Source organism: Petaurus breviceps, unplaced genomic scaffold, assembly GCF_028583685.1.
Source record: "Petaurus breviceps papuanus isolate PSGF00001 unplaced genomic scaffold, PetGlider_PUasm1.0 90897, whole genome shotgun sequence".
NCBI classification, from domain to species: domain Eukaryota; kingdom Metazoa; phylum Chordata; class Mammalia; order Diprotodontia; family Petauridae; genus Petaurus; species Petaurus breviceps.
In genome coordinates, this window is record NW_027187374.1 from 263,895 (window position 1) to 287,974 (window position 24,080).

Below are 24,080 nucleotides of genomic sequence, written 5' to 3' on the forward strand. Positions count from 1 at the left end.
TCCATCCTACTATCTCTAGTATGTGCAAATGCACTGTGTCAATTGCTACACGTTGGTCATTTGAGGTATTCTTAAATTCTAGTGTTTAGAATATTGTCTCTTGCATTTATCTCAGAGTGACAGAGAAAAGTCTGAAGGACTTCCAGTGGCACCTTTCATGGACCGAGATAAAGTGACCAAACCTACAGCCCAAATTGGATTCATCAAGTTTGTTCTGATCCCAATGTTTGAAACAGTTACCAAGGTAAATAAGTGACATTGGTTAATATGTTATATATAAAGTCTGCAAGCCTTTTGAAAGATGATCATATTCTCAGTGTTACCCAAGTGAAACCTATTCAGTGACATGTAATTTCACTCAGAATCACAAAATCTCAGATTTTGGCAAGGGTCTCATTGACCATATAGTAAAACCCATACCTTAAAAATAATTCCCCCTACAATATACTTAGCAAGTGGTCAACCATCCTTTGCTTTAAAGCCTCTGGTCAGAGAGGATCCACTACTTCCTGAAATGGTCCAATCTACTTTTGGAGAGTTCTGATTATTAGAAAGAAAATTATAGGTCAAGCTTAAGTTTGTTTCTTCGTAACTTCTACCCATTGCTACTCCTTCTGCCTTCTGCGCCCAAGCAGAAAAAGTAAAACCCTTCATTTAGGTGCAGCCTTTTCATATCTACCCTAAATCATCCTCCAATTAATCCTCCCAGTAAGAACTTGAAGGCCATCTATGCCTTCACCCAGAAGCATATCAATGTCTATATGCCAGGAGTGGGGAACCTGTGACCTCGAGGCTACATGTGGCCTCCTTGGCCTTCAAGTGCAGCCCTCTGACTGAATCCAAATTTTACAAAACAAATCCCCTTAATAAAAGGATTTGTTCTGTAAAACTTGGACTGTCAAAAGGCTGCACCCAAGAACCTAAAGGGCTCCCTGTGGCCTCGAGGCCGCAGGTTCTCCACCCCTGCTCCTAAGATGTGGTGCCCAGAACTGGATACGGTAATCCACATGTGGTCTGACCAGTAGAGGGTGTTGGGGAGGGGGACAGGAATAAGCATTTCTTATAATTCCTGCCATGTGCCAGGAATTGTGCTAAGTACTTTACAAATATTATCTCCTAGATATGCCTGCCTGTATGTTGTTCCTCACAATAACCCTGTACCAGTAGATGCTATAATTGTTTCCATTTTACAGATGAGGAAACTGAGGCAGACAGCAATTAAGTGACTTGCCCAGGGTCACAAAGCTAGTAAGTGTCTGAAGATAGATTCAAACTCAGGTCTTTCTGACTCCAGGCCCAGCATTCTATCCTGCACTACATAGCTGTGCCACCTAACTGTCTCACTAACTCCTCTCTCACCCTGGACACTATGCCTCTTTTCAGACTAACAACCCATTAGAATTTTTTGCTGCTGTATGAACCATAACAAATTGCTGGACACCTCAGGGAGGGAGAAGAAGTATGGAGAGAGAGAATTGGGAACTCAAATTTTTTTAAATGCATGTTAAAAATTAATTTTACATGTAATTGGAAAAAATATATTAAAAAAAATTTTTTTTGCTGCCAAATGACACTGTTGATTCATTTTAAACTTGCAGTTTACTAAAAACCCCAGACTTGCCTCTTTGCAACTTCTACCCTCTGGGTCCAAACAGAGTAAGTCAAAACTTCATTACTATGTGACAACTTTCCTAGATCCCTCCTAATTCTTCTATTTTCAAATCTAAACATTTGTCACACGAATTGCTGGGGATTCATGCTCCTTCATTTGAACTTGTAAGGTATAAGACAAAATAATATTGTGTTGCCTCAGGCATCAGATGTTTTACTATTTCCTAAATTTGGTTTTGAGTTCTAAATTTATGTTAAATTTACATTTGCTTTACAGTTATTAATAATTTTGCATTTATTATACCATATGATCTTCATGAGAAGGTGTGAAATATAGGGCATAATTCTCTCCAGGAAACTTAAACTCAGATCTTCTGACTCCATGTCTAATGTTGTTTTCACTGTGCTTGTCTAGAATTGCACAAATAAAACATATAGGTCCTATTCCAATTTCAAATTAGTGATGGTCAAATGAGCTCCCCTTGTGTCAATAGTGCAATTAGAATATTCGTACAGAACATCCACCCATATGCAAAGAGTAGGGAACATTTATTCTTGATTACTTTTTATTGCTTTAGGAATAATGAAATTTTTAAACATGTATATTCATTTCTTCTAGCTTTTTCCTATGGTTGAAGAATTGATGCTTCAGCCTCTTTGGGAATCTAAAAATCGTTATGAGGAATTAAAAAAAATAGATGATGCCAAGAAAAAGGTAAAGCATAATAACAATCTTTCTTGATAATATATTAAAAACCCTTTAAAATGATCATATTAACTGAAAATAATGACAATATATTCTACCTAAGAATAAAAGCAAGTTTCAATTTTCTTGAAAAGCAATATGTTAATAAATAACTCTCCAGGTATAGAAAGGAGACTCCTCCAAATCCATATTCACACTGTAGTTCTTTTTTTTTCCAACAAGAAAAATGGTACAGGGGCGGCCAGGTAGCACAGCAAGTAATAGCACCGGCTCCAGTGTTGAGAAGACCTGGAGATCGAATCCCGGGCTCAGACACTTAGCACCCACCCAGAAACACCTGGCCATGTAATCTTGATCAAGTTACTTAACCCCAATTGCTTAGGGGTGGCCAGTTGGCTCAGCGAGTAAGAACACCGGCTCCAGTGTCGGGATGACCTGGGGATCAAATCCGGGCTCAGATACTCAGCACCACACCCAGAAATAACTGGCCTTGTAACCTTGAGCAAGTTATTTAACCCCGATTGCTTAAAAAAAAAAATGGTACAATATGACAAAGTGAGTGGGTATTCAGTGTATTCACTGGTTCTGCATCATATCAATCGTTCAAGCAATGGTGAGTAGGATTATTCAATCATTCCTATTTGCCCCTACTTACCATACTACTGGCTCATTGCTTAGATGGATTTCTCAGTGTAAGTGCTCCTCTACTTTGGGAAATTGTATAAATAATCTATAATTTTCTTATCTTTTTTAGCTCTAAGTCCCCAGTCAGAGACAACACTTTGGCAGGATCTCTCAATGTGAAATTTATCTCTCCTTCTCGATTGATGCTCCCCACTCAATTGCTTTCTCCCAACTGTATATCCAACAAATAAACCCAGACTGGCAGATATCTGTGGTAAACACTATAGTAAAAACAAAGTACATGTTTAAAACAAAGAAAGCAAATAAACTTTCCCCACACCCAGAGGGAAATGTTTCATTCAGAGGGAAATGACTGAGCCCAATTGAAGAAGCTATTATTATTGCTATTGATAATAATAACTAGCATTAATGTGTACTTTAAGGTTTATAAAACATTTTACATATTATCTCATTTGATCCTCATAATAACCCTGGAAAGTGAATGCTATTATTATTCTCATTTTGCAGATGAAGAAAATGAGATCCATAGAGCTTGTTATTTGCCCTGACAAATGAATAGGCAAAAATACCAATATTAAAAAATTGATATTATTTGCTTTTCTATGTTAACATGAGCTATACATAGCACATACAGATATTCCTTACCTGCTCCTGGCCAATCACCTACAGTATGTGACCTGGTACTTCATGTCAGTAGATGACACACTTCCTGGCTGTTTCAGTCATATTATGACTCAACGCTGAAAGGACTTTTTGCTTGGACCAGAATGATCCCTTGGTTTCTCTCTTTGATAGTAGCAGGAAATTGGGGGTTCTGTCAACTAAAAGGAGAAACTACTTAATAGGTTCTTTCTTCTCCTGCAACCTTCCTAAGGGCATTACATAACAGAAAAAATAAACGTGTTCTTCAAACGAAAAATGCATACCAAATTTGGGGAGGAAATCCAGCAAATGCAAAATAAAATTTCAAAATGAAAATATCCAGAGTTGGGACAAATTCAACTTTAAACTCAAGTTGTAAAGGAAAAAAATGAACACAAAACTAATCATTCAAGAATATCAATACTTTAAATATAGCACGGCTATTTTCAATGTGTAAAGTAATAATGTAGATCATTTTACTTAGAAACAGGAAGAAAACAATATGGTTTTTAAATTCTCAAAGCAGAGAAAAGAAAATAAAGATATAAGCAAGAGATATACTGTTCCCACTTGTAACTAGAAGTAGTGCTTTATGGCAAGGTATGGAGGTTTAAGTGGAAATTGAAAGCAAAAAGAGATGGATCCCTCTCTTCTTTTAGACCTCACCTTCAGAGTTTTGGGGAACAGCCACTCTTTCCAGACCACATCTTCCTTCTCCCATCTTTAGTCCAGTCCAAATATTACTGAGAATGTCAGACTGTCTAATCAACCTGAATCTTGATTACTCATGAATTGTCCTGGGTTACATTGTTATCTCTGTTCTGCTTATAACAGTTATTAAATAAGTCAAAACCATACAAAAGTCTTTCAGTTAGCTCAGTACCAGTAAGGACTGTGGAGGTTAAGGGGGAAGGTGAGCTAGCATCTATTTAACACCTCTTATGTGCTATGCACTTTGCAAATATTTCATTTGATCCTCCTAACAACCCTAAGAGGTAAGAGCTATTATTATCCCCATTTTACAGATGAGGAAACTGAATCAAACAGAGGTTAAGTGACTTATCCAGGGTCACACAGCTAGTAAGTATCTGAACCCATATTTTAATTCAAGTCCTCTTGACTCCAGGCTCAGGGCTCTATCCCCTGTGCCACCTAGTTGCCTTGTGTTGGGGAGGAAAAGAATGCTTTTCTCTTCCACTCCCCTGTTTGTGGAGACTAAAGCACAGTACTTTTAAAGATCACTCCCCAAAGCATTTATGGATGCTTGAAAAAAGTTCTCTTATTTTTCTAGGTGTGCTGTTCCCACTCAGTTTGCCTGGAACATTCTGTCTTCTCTGAAATATAAAAGTAAAGCATACAGATCCTTTTCATATTCCAAATTAGTGAAGGTCAGATGAGTTCCACCTGTGTCAGTAGTGCTATTAGAATATTTGTATAGAGCACTTCCAAGCAATCAGAAAGAACATTCTGCTTTTCTTCTCATACCCTTTAAGAACCTTTTACCAGGCTCCTCATGTGTGCCACGGATCCCATTTATCAGTCTATAGAAGTAATCCTACGGATTTTAGTGTTGGTTTGGACTTTTGAATCCTCCCACACACACATCACACACACACACACACACACACACACACACACACACACACACTACAATACTGCAAATATTTTCATTTTCATTTTCCTTTTCCAGGCCATTTATGAGGAAAACTAGAAGAGTGTTGAACTCAGTTATGGACTGCTTTGTTAAGTATCTTAGGAATCTTCAGCACAGAACAAAGATGATCCTTCCTGAAGTCTCACAGGACCTTATTTTCTAAGAACTGAATTATCAGTAATGGAAAAACTAAGGGAAGAGGGAAGGAGGTGTTGGAAGAAAGAAAGGAATTCATCATAGTCTATAGAATTTTATTTTTTAAACTGTCTTTTAAATAACATATTCTTATACAGAAACAGGTACTGTTCTTACTTTGTACATTTGTGTGTAAATAGCTACTTTTGCTCCAAAATAAACACTTGTTGAATAAATGTTTAATGGAAAACAGAAAGTTCTGTTCACATATGTGGGGAAGGACATTAATACTTTTACTCAGAATGTGTTTTAGAACAATCGACTGGTATAATGGGGTATATACATGAAACCTAGCTACAATATTAAAACTTGGAGTAGTATATATGTACAAGCAAATAGAATGTGTTTGTGTAATGTGTTTCTGCAAGGAGTAAGACTGAGATGCATACATGTGTAACGTGGACATATAGGATATAATGTTGTCAGCCTACACAGTATAATTGTGGGTATACTGATTCAGTATCCTATGAGGGCATGTAAATATGTATAGTGATTGTGAATGAAAACAAAATATACTCATTTCCAGTGAAATGATAATTTAAATGTTTGCTCTAAAGATTAGGGAGAGCAACAATTTTGATGAAGTTGAAATTTTAGGAAGGCAAAGCTGTGATTTTTTTTACTAACTTCTTATCAGAACTCTCTGATAAACTATCACTTTAAATGTTTTAGGTATATTCTGTATAACAAGACATCCACAGTTGAGGACAAAGCCTATAACTGTTTATTCCTGAAAAGGAATTAGACATATACTAAGCCATATGTCTTCCAATTTCAAGGTTTTTTTTTTAACCCTAAATCATCACTTTTTTGCAAAAAATACCCAATACTGTCTTCTATGTGAAGTGGAATTTGTCTTGGTGTAGTGAGGTTTTCCTTTCAAGAGGAATTCAAAACATGAGTTGGAATGAATGAAAAACATTTCTTTTTTAAAATGAATTTTTATTGATCTTTTGGGGTTTTTTTACATCATTACAATTTTCCACAATATCACTCCCTCTCTCCCTCCCACAAAGCCATCCCATACAACAAATGCTTTTTTTTTTCTTTTTGGAGGGAGGAAGGCAGGGCAATTGGGGTTCAGTGACTTGCCCAAGGTCACACAGCTAGTAAGTGTCTGAGGTCACATTCGAACTCGGGTCCTCCTAACTCCAGGGTCGGTGCTCTATTCACTGTGCCACCTAGCTGCCCCAAATGCTAATTTTTTAAAGACAGAAGAGAAAGATAAAAAATCAGCATAGCTGATCAATATTCAAAAAAAGTCTGAAAAAGCATACAATATGCAATGTAACCATCCTTGTTCTTTATAATTTTGTAACATGCCCTTTTGATTTGTGTATATAGTTGTTTCTTTCCACTCATTGCTGAAATCTTCATTATATATGGTTTTCTTGGGTCTGCTTACTTTACTCTGCATTAGTTACTTAAGATATTTTCATGTTTTCATCAAATTCATTGCATAGAGCACAGTAATATTCCATTACATTCACACACCACAATTTGTTTAGCCATTCCCCAACTCATGGACATTTATTCTTTCCAATTCTTTGCTATTACAAAAAGTGAAGCTATAAATATTTTGGACATTCTTTTTATCAGTGGCTTCCTTAGGGGAATAAGCCCAGCAATGAAACCTCTAGGTCAAGGGTAATGGACATTTTAATCACTTTATTTACTTAATTTCAAATTGCTTTCCAAAATGGTTATACTGATTCACAGCTCCATCAACAATGAACCAGTGTGCCTATCTTTCCACAAGCCCTCCAACATTGACCATTCCCATCTTTTGTCATCTTTGCTAATTTGCAGGATATGTGGTGAAATCTTAGGGTTGTTCTGATTTAAATTTCTCTTATTAGTGATTTGGAGCACTCTTTCACATAGTTATTAATAGCCTGCAATTCTTTCTGTTCATATTTTCTTTATCAGTTACCTCTAGGGGAATGGGTAAAAAAGCATTTCTTAAGTACTTACTATGTGCCTACTACTGTGTTAAGTGCTAATTCCTGTTTTCAAGGTTCTCACATTTTAATTAGGGTAGACAATAAAGAAGGATTCTGCTGCAGATCTCCTGGAAAGCCCTGATGATACTTAAGGTTTAGAGTCAGGGAAACCATTCAGAGATCATTTAGCATAGCTCCCAAATGAAACACAACCCTGCTCTTCAACTCCTTCATGAGTCGTCTTTGAGAACAAAGGATGAACAACTTCCCCAGCAAATGCTCATCCTTCCTACACGTGATACCACAGATGAAGAGCTCAATTATTCCTGCAGCAGCACATTCCTTTTTAAATTTAGTTCAACAAAAGTCTATTCCATTTTTGGATTATTCTAATAATCAGAAAGGATTTTTCCCCTTAAAAACTATCGGAAAAAAACCTTCCTCCCCATATTTTCCATTCATTGGTCTTAGTTTTATTCTCTACAAAGCAATTAAAAAAAAAAGATCTAATCCCCCTTCTCTGGGGCTCATAGTTTGTGCTTCCAGACAATCTCAACACTGAAAACAGAGCTTAACTTTTATATATATTATTCCAAGCTTTGATGAACATTCGTTTTTATTGTTTGTTTTCCACTCTTGGTAGATGCCATAGTGCTGCTGTTGTTGCTGCTTCTCATCTAATTCATTTTTGGTCTGGAAAAATTGTTCATCATTTCTTTAATCCTCTTCTACTAAATCTTCTTGTTTCCCCACTGATGCCAAAACAAATGGCAGAACTGAAACCAAGCTTATGTGCAGGTATTGATGTTTTTCAATCTCTTGTTCATTCCTCTATGGCAGCTAAATTGTTTCTCCAAGTAGGTCAAGGGGTACTTCACAAAGTGGAAATTTAGAAAATGTTGCTTCCAATTCCTTCCTTATCAGGTTCAACATTGTGATTTATGCAATTCCTCTCCACTCTTCCCCACACACACACATACACTGATATCCTATTTTCCTCTACTATAGGACTAGGCACTGCCACACTGCAGTCCTACACAGAGCAAGCATCTGGCTTTTGGCATTAGCTGGTACAGGGAGGGGAGGGGTCGAGTTGAGTTCCATTGCAAGTCCTTTGTTCTTCTTTTGCAGCTCTATAAGAATATCGCATCTGGTAGAGGTGCTGAGTAAGCAAATTAGGGATCCGCTTTTTCTGTTGTTAATCAGGTTGTTGTCTTATTAGGGTTCTTGGTTTCTTAGCTGTATTTTCTTGTACATGATTCCTATTTTTGAGATACTTGAGGATTGGAGAATGTATCTAGGTCAAATGACTCTGCTGTATCTATTTTTATATCTATTTGTCCTACTCATAAGAATGTAAGCTTCTTGTGATGACTGTTTCAATCTTTGTACTTGTATCCCCAGCACCTGGCATAGGGTTTGTACAATGGTGCTTAATAAAAACGTACTGATTGATTGAAAGAGGCCTCGAAAGGGCTTAAGGGGATGCTGTAAATTTGGGAGGTCCCTATGTCAAGGTGGGCTTCCATTAGCTGTCTGAAGGCATCAGATAACTATGCCTGTCATATTGGACCAACTTGTGATAGGTGCTGGGAGAAACAACCAAGATGGCTTCTTAAACTTCCCTTTTGGTACTGGAAAGGCTCCATTTCTGATAAGTGTCCATGATGTTTCATCAGTTTTCTTCTCTTCCCAGGAATTCTAGAGTAGTGATTATTGAGGAAGCAAAAATTGTTCTCTCACCTCTGCTTTTTTATCTTATATCTAACTGGAGATTTATTATTCTCCTCATAGAAACAGAAGGATACTTCTGTGACCTTGGCTGAATTCTGAGAGGTTCATCTCTCCACATTAGCTCATTAGGGGATTCATGGCAAAAACATCAACAACAATTCCAATACGTTTGCCCACAGAATGAATTTCTGTTATCAATTTAATTCTTCTTAGCTAATCTCCAGATTCTAAAATTTTCTCCAAGTTCAATGAAAAAGGAAGTTTTCATTCAGTGCCATTTGTTCAGCACTTTATACTTTGAGGCATCTTGAATATGGCCCAGTAGGCAATTACTGGCATTTAGAATAGACCTCAGAATCTTGACACATCATCCAGCCTTTGCTGAATCCCTCAAGTAAGGATAACTCTATCTAATGTGAGGAAGTTCTTCCTCACATTAAGCCCAAAAAGACTTCTTTGAAGTCTCAAACCTACTGCTTCTAGTTTTGTGTCAAGAAGCCAAACAGGTAGGTCTAATTCTTTTTCCATACAAAACCCTTTAAAACACTTTTAAGACAAATAAAATTTCTACCCCAAATCTCCTCTGATCCAGGTACATCATTCAACCACTTCTCATATGACAAAAATCAAGAGACCCCTAGTTGTCCTTCCTAGCTAGTCTTCTGACTGATGTTCATCTTATCAAAATTCTTCCTAAAATGTGGGGCTCATAACTGAACACAATACAGCAGATGTATTGTGCATAAACTTTTGTACTTGTTTTGGGGGATTTTAACCTAAGTGAACTGTTACTCTTATCTCTCTATTGAATTTAATTGTGTAACCCCCATCTGGGAAGACTTGAAAGTCCCCGGAAGGAGAGCCCTGTGGCAATGCATAGCTCTAGGGAGAAGTGGCCCCTGATTAGCTAAGATCTTTCTGGAAGAAACAGAAAAGGGGAGAGATGAGGTAAGGAAGGAGGCATGAAACAAAATATGAATGGTAGACAGGTGTAGGCATGAGAGTAAAAGCCAGTACCCCATTATGCCCCTTGATCTCCAGTGCCTGTACCTACCCCTCCCCCAGATGGCTGAGTGAACTAGTCAGGTGAGATCATTTTCTTCCCAGTTGAAATGAGATTCCATCTGACTCCTGGGTCATAAAGTTAGCTTTACTCTTGTATATTCTATTGCCCAAAGTTTAGAGGTGCAGCCTTTTTACAGAATCCAAGTTTTACAGAACGAATCTGTTCTATGAAGTTTGGATACAATCAAAGGGCCATACTTGAGGACCTATAGAGCACATGTAGCTAGAGGTTGAACGTTACCCACCTCTGAAACTAATCTGCATAGCTTCCCCAATTACAGTTTTACTTGCTCTGATAAAAATGTTTTCTTGCAAGCCATTACTCTCTTTTGTATAAGATTTGTGTAAGATTTTCTCTCCCATTGGGTGAGGAAGAAGCTAAGCTAGTACAGATCAAGTTAATTGTTAGCAGAGGCGTGCTAGTGAATATTTAATAACCAGGTCTCTGAAAATGTGCAACACACTTTAAAATTTAAGATGTATTATTAAAATTGTCTTCACCACTTTAAGTCTAAACAATCCGCAAAACACTAAATCAAACCCTGATATGTAATGCTTGACAGTTTGCAAGGTGTAAAAACAAAATAACATAGGCTCTCATGGGCCTATGTAAGCTAACTCCAGCACATCCCTAGCTGTAAGGGTGGAACTATTCTTCTTCACACAATGACCAGGGAAAGTAGATTTTATTTTGACCCCTTAAAAAGAATTGTACCATTCTTCCTTCCCCTCCCCCTCCCCACCTTCTGGCTCCCAGAGCCCAGTAGTGGCAAAAATGGAGTAACCAGGGTAGCAGCAGCAGGGGAAGAAAGCTCTTGCACCACATTACTCTCTGGAGGTAAATAAAATTGTATAATATTGTAGTCATGGAGTACAAGCTGAATAAATTGAAGAATATCATTAGAAAAGTAACAGCTTGGGGCGGTTAGGTGGCACAGTGAATAGAGCACCGACCCTGGAGTCAGGAGGATCTGAGTTCAAATCCAGCCTCAGACACTTAACACAAAAACTAGCCATGTGACCCTGGGCAAGTCACTTAACCCCAATTGCCCCCCAAAAAGAAAAAAAAAAAGTAACAGCTAACGTCACCAATGCAATAATGCAAAATTCAGTCACCAAGGAGTCTGACATAGCTACAGGTGACAATGCGTTAATTTAGATTTTTAAAAGCACAAAAAAAGGTCAACCCAATACAAACTTCTTTGTAATGTGTACAGAACCAGTATGTGCAAGCTTAGTCAATGTTCTTGGTAACTGGGAAACTTTGCCTTCCACAGTGCCTCCTGACATTAAGGATTATAAACTTTATGATGTAGAAACAATACATGGTTTACTTCAAGTTTCTGAAGAATTGTCATTTTTATATAGCAGTGTGAGACTGATTCATGGAAACCTTACTCTGGAAAAATATGTTGAATAAAGCTGGAGCTGGAAACTTACAGACTTAAATTTTTTATATATATCAATCAATACATGTGAAAACTGTTTCCTTGTAAAGAATGGGATTCAAATTTGTCATCATTATGCCTGCCAAATTCTGAATATTTGGTTCCTGTATACATACTTTATGTGAATGTCAGACTATTTATACTATATTTAATAAAGAAAAAAATCTATCTTTAAAGTCAAGAAGCAAGATATATGTATATATATATATATATATATACATATGTATGCATATATGCACATTTGTGCATATGTATCTATGTGTGTGTTTGTTTCAGTAGGCAATCGGATCAGGTAATTCATCTAGGGTCCAGTTCTCTACAGAATATACCTGAGGGGCCGCTAGGTGGCGCAGTGAGTAGAGCACCGGCCCTGGAGTCAGGAGGACCTGAGTTCAACTCTGGCCTCAGACACTTAACACACTTACTAGTCATGTGACTTTGGGCAAGTCACTTAAGCCCAACTGCCCCCCCCAAAAAAATAACTGATGTAAACATGAAAGACACAAATAAAATTCATTAAAAAAAAAAAAAACAGAATATACCTGAATAAGACTACGAACATGTGAAATTTCTTTTAAATATATCGCCACTTGTCAGACCAGATACAGATCAAAATGACAAAGATTGCCTTCTTTGATGATATTGCTTTTTATGTTGATTTTTTCATTCCAAAGAAATAATCTCTAGAAATCAGTTTTTTGAAGGACTTGTGAAGGTTCTAACCAAATGACCCAAGTGTATGGTAGTACAAAGAATTCTGCCTTGCTTAACCTCAGAATCTGTAAACCCCAATATGCTACCTTTGACTTTGCTCAGTGTTTTACTAATTTCTGAAGACTATACAAAAGAAGAATATTTCTAGTTAATTCTATCCAACCTTGACCATAAGAAGAGTCTATTGAAATTTTTTTACATTTTCCTAAAGGAAAAAAAAAGGGGGAGGGAAGGGATTTGCTATTATCTAAAACTCTTCCAGATAAAATAAAGAAAAGTATTCTACCAATGGTTTACAGAACTTTAGAATCTTTGATTCAAATTCGAGAAATCTGCCTAAACAGCATTCCAAACCTTGTAAACCTCAAGGCCTATTGATTCATGAAAAATTACTTGATACCAAGAATTAAAACTGTATGTTTATGAACATCTTCCCTTGCAGCTCATGTAAATTTATTAGTGTGCTTAGGAAAGATTCTGGAATACATGGATAAGTAGTTTGTACTTGATGACATTCTACCCATTCTACCACAAATTACTTCCACGGAATTTGCAGTTTTCAGGGGAATTTTAGGTATTTACAAGTGTACTTTTACACTAAAGAGTAGCTTGCTGGGAAACTATTGCTTCTTTTGATTTCTCATAGTATTAAAAAATAGTCAATTTCAATGCATTCAATTCTTTTATTTTGGTCATAAAAGTTATAATGGATTGGAAGCTGAATATAAAGGCAAACTGGAGTAACTTCACTTAATGCAAAAAAGAACAGAATGAGGAGGGGTCAAGATGACAGATTAGGAGCAACAATCCAGTCAAACTCTCCCAGCGTTTCTATCCAAACAATTTTAAAATAACTCTTCAAAGAGAATTCTGGAGTAGCAGAGCCAACTGAAGGTCAGAGTGAGACATTTTTTTCCAGTCCAAGACAACTTAGATCAGAAGGAAAGGTCTGTGACACTGAAGTGGGAGCCACCTAGAGTGTACACAGATGAGGAGAGCACAACTTCAACACAAAGTTCAAAGTCTAGAAATAGGATGGACAAATTAGCAAACCACCAAAAAAAGGTACCTGATAATAAAATGTTATCATGGTGGCAAGGAAGATCAGGACACAAACTCAGTAGGAAACAACATGAAAAGAACTACAAGCAAAGTCTCAAAGCAAACTGGACACAAGTCCAACAAGAATTGCTGAGAGAATTAAAGAGATATAAGAGTTGCAGAGGAAAAAGTAGGGAAAGAAATGAGAATGGTGCGAGAAAATTATGAAAAAAGAACTAACAGCTTGGTAAAAGAGGCACAAAAATTCACTGAAGAAAATAACTGCTTGGGTTGGAGGTAGGGGAAAGTCGGGGAGAAAATTTGTAACTCAAAATCTTGTGGAAATGAATGCTGAAAACTAAAAATAAAGGATTTTTTTAAAGAAAGAAAATAACTCCTTAAAAAGCAGAAATGGCTAAATTTTATCTACAAAAGCTCATTGAAGAAAATAATTTGTTAAAAATTAGAATTGGGCAAGGGCGGCCAGGTGACACAGTGAGTAAGAGCACCAGCCCCAGAGTCGGGATGACCTGGGATCAAATCTGGGCTCAGATACTTAGTACCACACCCAGAAATAACTGGCCGTGTAACCTTGAGCAAGTTACTTAACCCCAATTGCTTTAAAAAAAAAAATTAGAATTGGGCAAGTGGAAGCTAATTCCATGAGACATTAAGAAACAATAAAACAAAGTCAAAAGAATGAAAAAATAGAAGAAAATATGAAATATCTCATTGGAAAAACTATGAACCTGAATAAAAGATCTAGGAGAGGTAAATTAAGAATTACTGCATTATCTAAAAGCCATGATCAAAAAAAAAAAAGAATCCAGACATCATATTTTAAGAAATTATCAAGGAAAACTGCCCCAAATCCTAGGAACAGAGGATAAAATAGAAACTAAAAGAATACACTGATCACTTCCTGAAAGAGTTCCCAAAATAAAAACTCCCAGGAATAATTCTAGCTAAATTCCAGAGCTCCCAGATCAAGGAGAAACTATCACAAATAGCAAGAAAGAAACCATTCAAATACTGTCAGGATCACACAAGATTTAGCAGCTTCTCTCTGGCTCCAGAAGCAGAAGGTTTGGAATATGATATTCTGAAGGGCAAAAGAGCTAGGATTACAACCAAGAATAATCTACCTAGCAAAACAGTATAATCTTCAAGTTAAAAAAAATGGATATTTCATGAAATAGAAGACTTTTAAGCATTCCTTACGAAAAAACAAGAGCTGAATAGAAAATCTGACATTTAAACACAATATTCAAGAGAAGCGTGAAATGGCTCTGTGAGTGTGCAGCAGACTGAGCTCTGGACCTGGACTGACTTCAGCAGCCTCAGACTCTTGTATTTGTATGACCCTGGGCAAGTCACTTTACCTCCACCTGTTTCATCAATTATAAAACGGGAATCACAGCACCTATCTCACATGATTGTTGTGATGATCAAATGAGATAATATTTATAAAGAATTTGGTACAATGTCTGGCACACAGCAGGTGATTAATAAATGCTTATTCACTTATTCCTCTGCTTTTCTGTCATTTCTTCTGATACAATTTCATTGTGTTCATATACCACATTATATTTTAACAATTCTCCAATTGCTTATGATATATTTTATGTACCCCCCAAAATTTTAAGATTCTTTGTTTTTCTTTCCTTCTCTCTTCCCCCACCCACTTTTAATCTTCCCTTCATTATCAGGAAGTTAGTTTTGCTTTAGGCTTTTCCATGTCCAGTATCTCTTCCCTCTTAATCCACCTCTCCCTATCCCTTTTGTTTCTTTTTAGTTGATGCATTTTTACATCAAATCCCTCATATGTTTCTGAGTGTAGGTGGGTGTATGTAGACTCAATCCTTCTTTGTCTCTTTCATTTGAGTGGGATTGATGCCCACTTTCCACATCCCTCCCTTTTATAGACTCTTTTCACACAGTCCAATTACAAGAAATAGCAAGAGAAGGGATGCAAATTAAAATAACTCTGTGGTTGGTAGTAAGACAGGCAAACTCATACACTATCAGTGGAACTATGAATTACTCTAACCATTCTGGAAAATTTTGGATTTTATGCAAGAAAACTTACAAAGCTGTTTATATCCTTTGACACCCTCCCCCCAGTTATGCCAAGGGCATACATAATATTCATAGTATCATTTCATGCAGCAGCAGCAGAAAAAGAAAAAAAAATCAAAAATGTGTTCATAAGTTGTTGATTGACTGAAAAAATGTGGTAGAGGATATAATAGAATTTTACTAAGAAATTCAGAGAAATAGGAAAATTTTATAAACTGATGAAGGTCAAATAAGCAGAACCAGGAGAGCAATATATACCATGACTACAGAAAACACCAAAAATTACGTGCTACAACTCTGATTAATTATAACTGATGGAATCCTAATAAAGCTGCCCCCAGCCCCAACATTCTAACATCATTATAAGCCCCACTGAACAACAGGCCCATTGTACCTACCCAGCCCCCCCCCAATATCCTAACTTCCTCATATATGCCTCACTGCTCACTAGAATAGGTGTGTCCATGAACTCATAGTTCTCACAGAAAGAGCAGGTGTGTCCATGTAATGGGATCCCAGTCATTGCCTCTACCTAGGTACTGCCCCCAGACCCATTCCTCTTATTTCCCACAGAAACAGCAGGTATGTCCATACACTCAATCAATCACAACCACATCCATCTAGTCCCAGACAGGACCACAATAATCAGCCAATCAGAAAGCTGAATGACAAGGATATTCTAGCAGGATATGGACCTCAAAACAATAGAAGGAACTTTCCCTAAGTAGGCACCTGTGCAGTAATACTAAAGAACTGACCTAAAGTAAACTCATGATGTAGAGAGGCTTATTATAATATTATCATAATAGCTACCCCCCCCCCAATGGGTTCTTCTGTATACATTGTGGGTAATCACATATGCAGTTACACTGTGGCTGGGACCCCTCCTCCATTACCTAATCCTTTAACAAACCCCTCCTGCCTTTTTGATATTCATTATTTGTTATGTAATTGCATCTTTACTCTATAAAAATTCATCTTGCTCTCTCTGAAGTTGCTGGTTCCTCTTGGAACTCAGCCTGCTCCATTAGACGCATCAGTTTCAATAAATGCCTGTTTTGGATTAGAGGTGGTCTAACTTTGAATTCTTTGAGATGGTTCTACCACAGCCCAACAGTTTTTGGTGTCCCAGAGTTTAAACCGCAACAGTTTTTGGATGGGCAGATCCCCCACCGCAATAGTAATGATGAATCGTGACCCTGAAAAAATGACAAAGCACAACTATATCTGCTCACTGGAGATACAGCAAGCTACAGATATTGAATTACTATATGCAAATCGATTTTTTCCCTCAGTTGCATGGGAGAGTTCAATGTGGGTGGGAAAAAGTTTAGAATAAATGACTGTTACATACAAAAAGGTATCAATATTTTTTAAAAAAATATAAAGTGAGCAATGAACCTTGGACTTATAGACAAATCTGGGAATTAAGTCTCCCTCTGATGATTACTAGCTGTGTCACCTAAGGCAAGTGATTAATTTCTGTTACTTTCATTGTTCTCCTATGTAAAATGATGATAATATTTATGTGTACTACTATGTATCAGGTTGTTGTGAGGAAAATGATTTGTAAGTATTGAAGTGCTACAGAAACATGGGAGGGGGAAAGAGCAAAAATCTTTGGATATCACCAATCAAATGAATGTATCTGGAGAAAAAAATACTGGTAGTTAGTCATCACTTATATTTGAAGAGAAGCAAAAGCAAGCAAAGGAGCAAGATCAGGCCTAAAGGCTGAAATCAGCAGCCATTTCAGGCACAGTTCTGCACACCTGCAGTGCCCATCAAGCAAAAGACTTAACAGATATTTTGATAGATAATGTCTTCCTGACCAGCTTCTCTCTGAACACTCCTAAAACTTCAGCTTCTGATAGCTTCTGAAATTGGATCATTTTGGTCTAAACCAAAATGGGCTTCCAGAAATGAAGATTCAGCCTTCCTATGAATACTAATCAGCATCTGTTCAGTGGCCCAAGCACACCTGAAATGACCAAGATGACCCAGGGAATGCCTTCTACTTTGCCAAAAGTTTCAGCTGGAGTTTCAGAACAGACCCCACACAGTCCCACAGATATGTCTTCTCTAAACAAATTATTTGGGTCTCAGAAACTCAAAGTAGAATGAACCAATTCTCTTGACATACAGTACTGATGAACTTCTCTGGGTAAGCAAATTTTGACATAATTTTCCCCAAGCCCTCACAATCGACAGCATCAAAGGCTTTAGTCAGATCAATGAATGTTGAATGAACAGACCTCTATTCTGTTCCTGGCATTTCTCCTGGAGTTGTCGGGCAGCAAACACCATTATCTTTCTGAAGCCACACAGGCTCTCAAGTATATGACCATCTTTAGGTGAAGAATCAGCCTATTAAGAAGGACTCTGGCAAGAATCTTACTAGCAATGACTAAGAGAGAGACCCCATTGTGATTGTCACAGGATAATCTATTTCCTTTACCTTTACAGAGATGCACAATGGAGACATCTTTGAGCTCCTAAGGGATAACAACCTCTTGCACTACAACATGGAAGATTTCAGTCAGCTTTCGTATGAGCAGTGGACACCACACTTTGTAAATCTCAGATGGAACAGAATCAGCACTAGGCATTCTGCCACATGAGAGGAGCCTAATGGCATTCAAAACCTCTTCTTCAGCTGTAAGTTTGGCTAGAGAGTAATTAGCTTCAACCTGACATATAAGATCAATGACTTTAACATTGATTGATGATGGTCTGTTGAGAACATTATTGAAGTGCTCAGCCCATCTCTCCAGGATCATGGCCTTATCACTAATCAATGCGGCTTGATCAGTACTGAGTAGATGAAATTCACCAAAGGTCTTTAGCCCATAAACAGCCTTCAGGACATCATAAAAGCACTCTGGATTGTTACTATCAGCATAAAACTGAATTCCATCTGCCTTCTTACTGAGCCAAGAATCCTGCATCTTCATTAGCTTCCCTAGCATTTTACTTTTGATGGAGTTGAATGCAGCCTTCTTAGAGAGAGAAACCATCCTGCTGGTAAACCCTGTGGACTTCTCGCTTTTCATTTAGCAGCTTCTGAATTTCCCCATCATTTTCATCAAACCAATCTTCATGTTTGAGTGATCTGGCTCAGATGAGTAAATGAAGTACTATATATCAAATCTCTGAAAGGGCCCACTCCTTTTCTGCTCCACTGTTGCCAACTGTGTGTTGGCTCAACTTTCCCTCCAAGTTAGCAACAGTCTTCCCACTCAGAGAAGCCCTCTAACCTGCTGACACTAAGTCTTCTGTTAATCATGTTACCTTTGGGCTGACACTTTTGTTGAATGTGAATATTTAGCTTGGAGAGGATATGTCTGATTAGTCCAACACTATGTGCCACATATTACCTTTGTCACTCTCATATCCTGTTTGCCTCTTCTCTTTACAACATAGTCTATTAAATGCCAATGTTTGCTACAACAGTGAATCCAAAAAGTTTTATTGCGTTTAGGTAAATGGAAGACAGTGTTGGCGATAAGAAGATAATGAGATGCACAAGTCTTCAATAGTAAGTGACCATGGCTGTTGCGTTTCCATCTCCATTCCTTCCAAGGACTCCCTGCCCTTTCTGGAAGGCTGTGCTTACTCTTACATAAGTCACCCAGAATTATATGCTTGTCTTCTCTGGCATACTGATGATGAGGGTCTTCAACAAATTTTTCTTCAACCTTATCAGGACTTGTCATGGTAGGAACATATGTACTGATGATAGTGGCATGGTGCTTTCCTACAAACGGCAATCGCATTGTCACAAGTGTGTCATTCACTCCTTTTGGTAAGTTTTTCGATTAGATTAGTTTCACTGCAGTCACTTCAGAAAAATATATCCAGCTCCAGCTTCAATAAGCTGGCTTCATTTGCCAGTCTTGTTTCACTCAGGGCTTTGATTAGAATAAATTCCATAGAGATAACCACAAAGTCTTATATTTAGATTCAAGAAAACAATTTTACAAGTTCATGTTGGGGGAAGTGAATATACTCTTTGCTGAACTCCCTGTTGTTTTTTAATCCTAGTTCTTCACATGCATTTTAAAGAAAACAGTTTTCATCAATCTTCAAAGTTCTCCTGCATACGATGAATGAAAACAATTTACACATTGTCAGAAGTAGCCAATGTATGGATTTGTTTTGCTTAATCATGCATAATTGTTATAAGGGTATTGGGTTTTTTAAACAGGCAGAGATTTTTTACTAGAAAAAGAGAAAAAGAAAAATGCATTTTAAAAAAACAGAAGATTAGGAAGGAGACATGGACAACCAGGACAGCTTTGAAACTAATTTTGCATTTATTAAATATATTTTTAAAAGAAATGCAAACTGCATATAATGGAAACATGCAGTTTTGCATGCAACCCACTTTTTGTTTTTTTCATAGAAACATCTATTTGTACATTTTTGTCACGTTCAGAAAAAAAACGGATCACTTTATCCTTACTTTTTACCACTCTGCACAGAAAATCTCTTCAGATACATAAAATGAATTACCAATATCTAAAATAACATTTAATGTGAAGGTGATGGGTCATATCAGTCTCTCAAATAAACATACTAGTGATATGTCAAAAAAATATATTTTGAAATTTAAAAAATGAACATTTCACTCAATTCCTCATTATTTACCTTACTATTGTTTTCATTTAATGCCTCTACTTTGAAATTCATGCATCTTGTATAGTCTGGCTCATAGATATAGTGGTGGGAGTTCAGGAGGCTGAGGTTTTTAATAGCTGATGATCCAAAATAGCACATCTAACCTGGTGAGAAGCAAAGGATCCCAGATTACTACCTTCAAAAAAGAAGATAACAGGCCTTGTATTCCTACAATTATTCTAAACGTCTTCAGTTAAACTTACAAACTTTATTTCTTCCCTCAATTGGAGGATAAAGTATATATACAATAAAGGACCATAGGTACAATATCATTTCCTCTTAACAAAGGATACTGCCATTTTATCCCAAACAGCTTTGATTCAAGTGCCTTCCTAGAGGTGAATAGCACTAACCACCACCAAGTTTAGGAGATGCAAATAGTTTACACCATTTCCTTTTTCAAATATAATGGGGGAAATAAAAGTAAGTTGAGGTAAAATATGATTTTTGCCCCCATGAATTTTTACCAAGTACTGGATTTAGAAAATTAGTATTCAAATCTCAACTCTCACTTTCTTCCTGTGTGAACTTGGACAAGTCAAAACTTCTCTGAACCTATTTTCTGATCTATAAAGTAAGAAGGATGGAATAGATAACCCCTAAGGTACTCAAGCTTTAAATCTAAGATCCTATGACCTTCAAACAACTAGAAAAATAACTGTCACATCGGTGCCTTTCATTACTTTTTTGTGTGCCTCAAGAGCAAGTCAAGGATTTTTCCTTCTCTTCTTTTTCTCCAATTGCTGCTGTACTCTTTCTTCTTTTTTCTTCAAATAATTAGTCATGTTATCAAATGTGGTCTTGTAGAGACTGCTAAAGCTGTCATCCATACCAGGAGATCCTGTGATGGGAAAAAAAGAACAATAAATAGGGAATCTTTAGCAGCAAGATGCTGATATGCCACCTAAATATAACTGAACCCTCTCAAGGTCCCTTTATAAAGTTAAACTTTTAATTAATATATACTATCTTATTTAGGAAAATTAATTATTATTAAATTTAAATTTAATTTTATTGATAATTTAATTTAATAAATTAAACAATAATTTAAATTAATTATTATTAAAAATTATTAAATAATTAATGCGCACTAACTTATTTAGGAAAAATGGATTGCCCATACATCAAACTGATGAAGTGGTGACCTTAGAAATTAAAAAATAACTAGAACATGATGGCCAGAAAATTGCAATCAAGAAACCTGGATCATACATTTGATTTTCAATAAGGAGATGAGTGACACTTGTGTTAATCAACTAAAACTCTAGACTTCAGATTTCTTATTGTTAAAGTTAGGTTAGATCATTCAGTTCTAAAATTTTAAGATTTTGTTATTCAAGTATTTAATCCAATGTTTTCCTTTATTTAAAAAAAAGGAAATGGAAAGACTGCAGAGAAAATTCCAAGCTCTAAAGACCTTCCCCCACAAAAGAGAAAAAATAGCACCTCAGAACAAATACAGAGTAGTAAAAATAAACAAGAGTAGAGGCAGAACAGGGGTCCTCCTGGGACAATCAGAGAAGATCTAAAGAAAAATCCCAGGACAAAGTTTGGGCCCTGTGAAAAGTAAATGCTTCCAGGCTAAGTTCACTTAAACAACAACTGGTAAGCCCTGGGGTTGGCTGGTTTGGGAGGCTTGCCTCAGGTTCAGTCCACAGGAACTTTTACCTCCCAGATGGTGAGGGGAGTTGATTGTCTGAGCTGAGCATGCGAACAACCCTCTGCTGACAAGGAACACCAGAGTGAGCACACGCCCAGTGAGTGCAGCAGCAGCAGCGGGGCAGAGGCAGTGCTGGCCATGAGCGCTTACAGGAGGCTGGAGGTCTTGGGTCTCAGTTCCAGGACAGAAGAGAGAAATGAAGGAGGATCTGAGACCAGAGGCACCATAACCCAGGACTAGAGGTGATTACAAAAACAAAGCTACTACAAATTTTTTAAAATGGACAGGGAAAAGAGAAAGAATCTAACCACAGAGAGTTACTATGGGAATAGAGAAGACCATGATTCATCTTCAGAGGATACTGAAGCAAAGAGACCTTCTTCTACCCCAAAGAGACTTGTCAAATGGTCACCTGCCCAAAAAGAATTCACAGAAGAACTTAAAAAAGACTATAAAAATCAAATGAGAGAGACTGAGGAAAAACTAAAAATAATAATAGTAATAATCTAAGAAAAACAAGATTATGAAAAGAAAGTTAACCAATTAGAAAAGGAGATCGAGAATCTTAAGGAAGAAAATGACTCCTTGAAAATCAGAATTGGGGAAGAGGAAGACAGCTAAGTTATAAGAGATCAAGAAATAATAAGACAAAATATAAAGAATGAGAAAATAGAAGAGAATGATCTAGAGAACAGATCAAGAATAGAAAACATAAGAATAATCAGACTACCTGAAAGCTATGATCAAAGAAAGAATCTTGATACAATAAATACAAGAAATAATTAATGAAAATTGTCCTGAAGCATTAGAACAAGAAAATAGAAATAGAAAAATCCACTGATCACCACCAGAAAAAGAGATCCTATATGGAAAACCCACAGGAATATCATAGTCAAATTCTGAAACCTCCAGCTCAAGGATAAAATATTACAAGCAACAAAAAATGACAATTTCAATATAGTGGTACCACAATTAGAATTACATAAGACCATAATTAGAATTACATAGCAGCGGCAACACTAAAAGATCACTGGTCTTAGAACAGTATATATTGAAGAGCAAAAGAACTGGGGTTCTGATTGAAAATACACCCAACAAAGTTAAGCATAATCCTGAATGAGACTTTAAGGACTTTGTTTAAAAAAAAAAAAACTGAATTTAATAAAAGATTTGACATACAAGTGCAAAGAGAAATATAAGGTACACAGCAAAGATTAATTATAGCAGATTCAAAAAGGACAGACTATTTACCTTTTAGGTATGTAAAATATAAAATGTATGTCAAATACTATTAGTAATTAGATCATAAGAAAGATTGGAGTAAACCTAAGAATATGACTTTAAGAAGTAAAACTGTTTAGGAATAGTAAAAAAGAGTAATTATCTTATACAAATGAGATTCAAGAGGAAGAACCAACAGATTAATCAGATGGGGGAGGAGGACTATTAGTTCTTGAAACCTACTTTCATGAGGAATGGATTAAAGAGGGAACAATACATATGTGTGTATGTATATGTATATACATACATACATATACACACACACATATGAGTATAAAAGTCTTCTAAATTCAGAAAGAAAATGCTAAGGGGATGGGGGGGAGAGAATAACCTCTAGAGGGGAGGTTGTGGGAATAGCTTAAAGTGGGGTATGGAAGGTTTTTAGATTTATGGGAATGGGTCAATAGTGCTTTCTTAACCTAAAAGCTTGGTTGTTCGGCTTTATCAAACAATGTATTCAGGTTTTAAAATTTTGTTTTATTAACTTTACTCGTAAATAAGAAATGAAGACTTTTTATGGATTAAAGGAGGGATGGAGAGTAGGTTAAGTAATTGGAGGGCAAAGTAGGGGGTAGAAGCAGAGAAATAAGGAGGGATATGAAATTAAGATACACACAAACATAAAAACAGATCAGGAGTAGAATTTGTTAGGGAAAGCATATGTTTATGTATCTATGTATGTATGTATGTGTATATATGTATATGTATATAATTATATCCAAGATTAATTATAGCCTTATTGGGGGACATGGAGGAGAAAGGGGAAAAAAAACAAAGTAAAAAGTACACAGTAGAGAAAAAAAGAAAACTTACATGGAAGCAAAGAAAAGATGGCCAACTCAACGCAATGCATAGTATTTATTACATAGGTTTTCTTGAAATGGAAATTTGTTGCTATATATTTTGAATCCTCTCTTACATTCTACTGTGCACATGATAAGTTTTTTTCTCTTCATATTTTGTATTTAAATTTTAATATTCA

General features: G+C 36.6%; 2 protein-coding genes and 3 pseudogenes across 6 annotated transcripts in view; 4 read left to right on the forward strand and 1 right to left on the reverse strand.

The window, feature by feature from the left end:
* PDE9A (phosphodiesterase 9A) overlaps window positions 1-5,614 on the forward strand; it is a 167,189-nt gene extending 161,575 nt beyond the window's left edge. For all 3 annotated transcript variants that reach the window (XM_069074814.1, XM_069074815.1, XM_069074816.1), the window contains 3 exons: window positions 116-244; window positions 2,231-2,326; window positions 5,295-5,614. In XM_069074814.1, coding sequence (XP_068930915.1) covers window positions 116-244; window positions 2,231-2,326; window positions 5,295-5,315 — 246 coding nt within the window. In that variant the 3' untranslated portion in view covers window positions 5,316-5,614. The remainder of the gene's footprint in view (window positions 1-115; window positions 245-2,230; window positions 2,327-5,294) is intronic.
* Window positions 5,615-11,402: 5,788 nt separating this feature from the next.
* On the forward strand, window positions 11,403-12,104 carry LOC138151378 (SCY1-like protein 2 pseudogene; annotated as a pseudogene).
* A 92-nt stretch (window positions 12,105-12,196) lies between these two features.
* On the forward strand, window positions 12,197-13,131 carry LOC138151292 (SCY1-like protein 2 pseudogene; annotated as a pseudogene).
* A 475-nt stretch (window positions 13,132-13,606) lies between these two features.
* Window positions 13,607-19,132, forward strand: LOC138151293 (SCY1-like protein 2; annotated as a pseudogene).
* Window positions 19,133-19,770: 638 nt separating this feature from the next.
* WDR4 (WD repeat domain 4) overlaps window positions 19,771-24,080 on the reverse strand; it is a 61,053-nt gene continuing 56,743 nt past the window's right edge. For all 3 annotated transcript variants that reach the window (XM_069074825.1, XM_069074824.1, XM_069074823.1), the window contains 2 exons: window positions 20,841-20,998; window positions 19,771-20,261 (listed from right to left, as the gene is read on the reverse strand). In XM_069074825.1, the coding sequence (XP_068930926.1) occupies window positions 20,865-20,998 (134 nt within the window). In that variant the 3' untranslated portion in view covers window positions 19,771-20,261; window positions 20,841-20,864. The remainder of the gene's footprint in view (window positions 20,262-20,840; window positions 20,999-24,080) is intronic.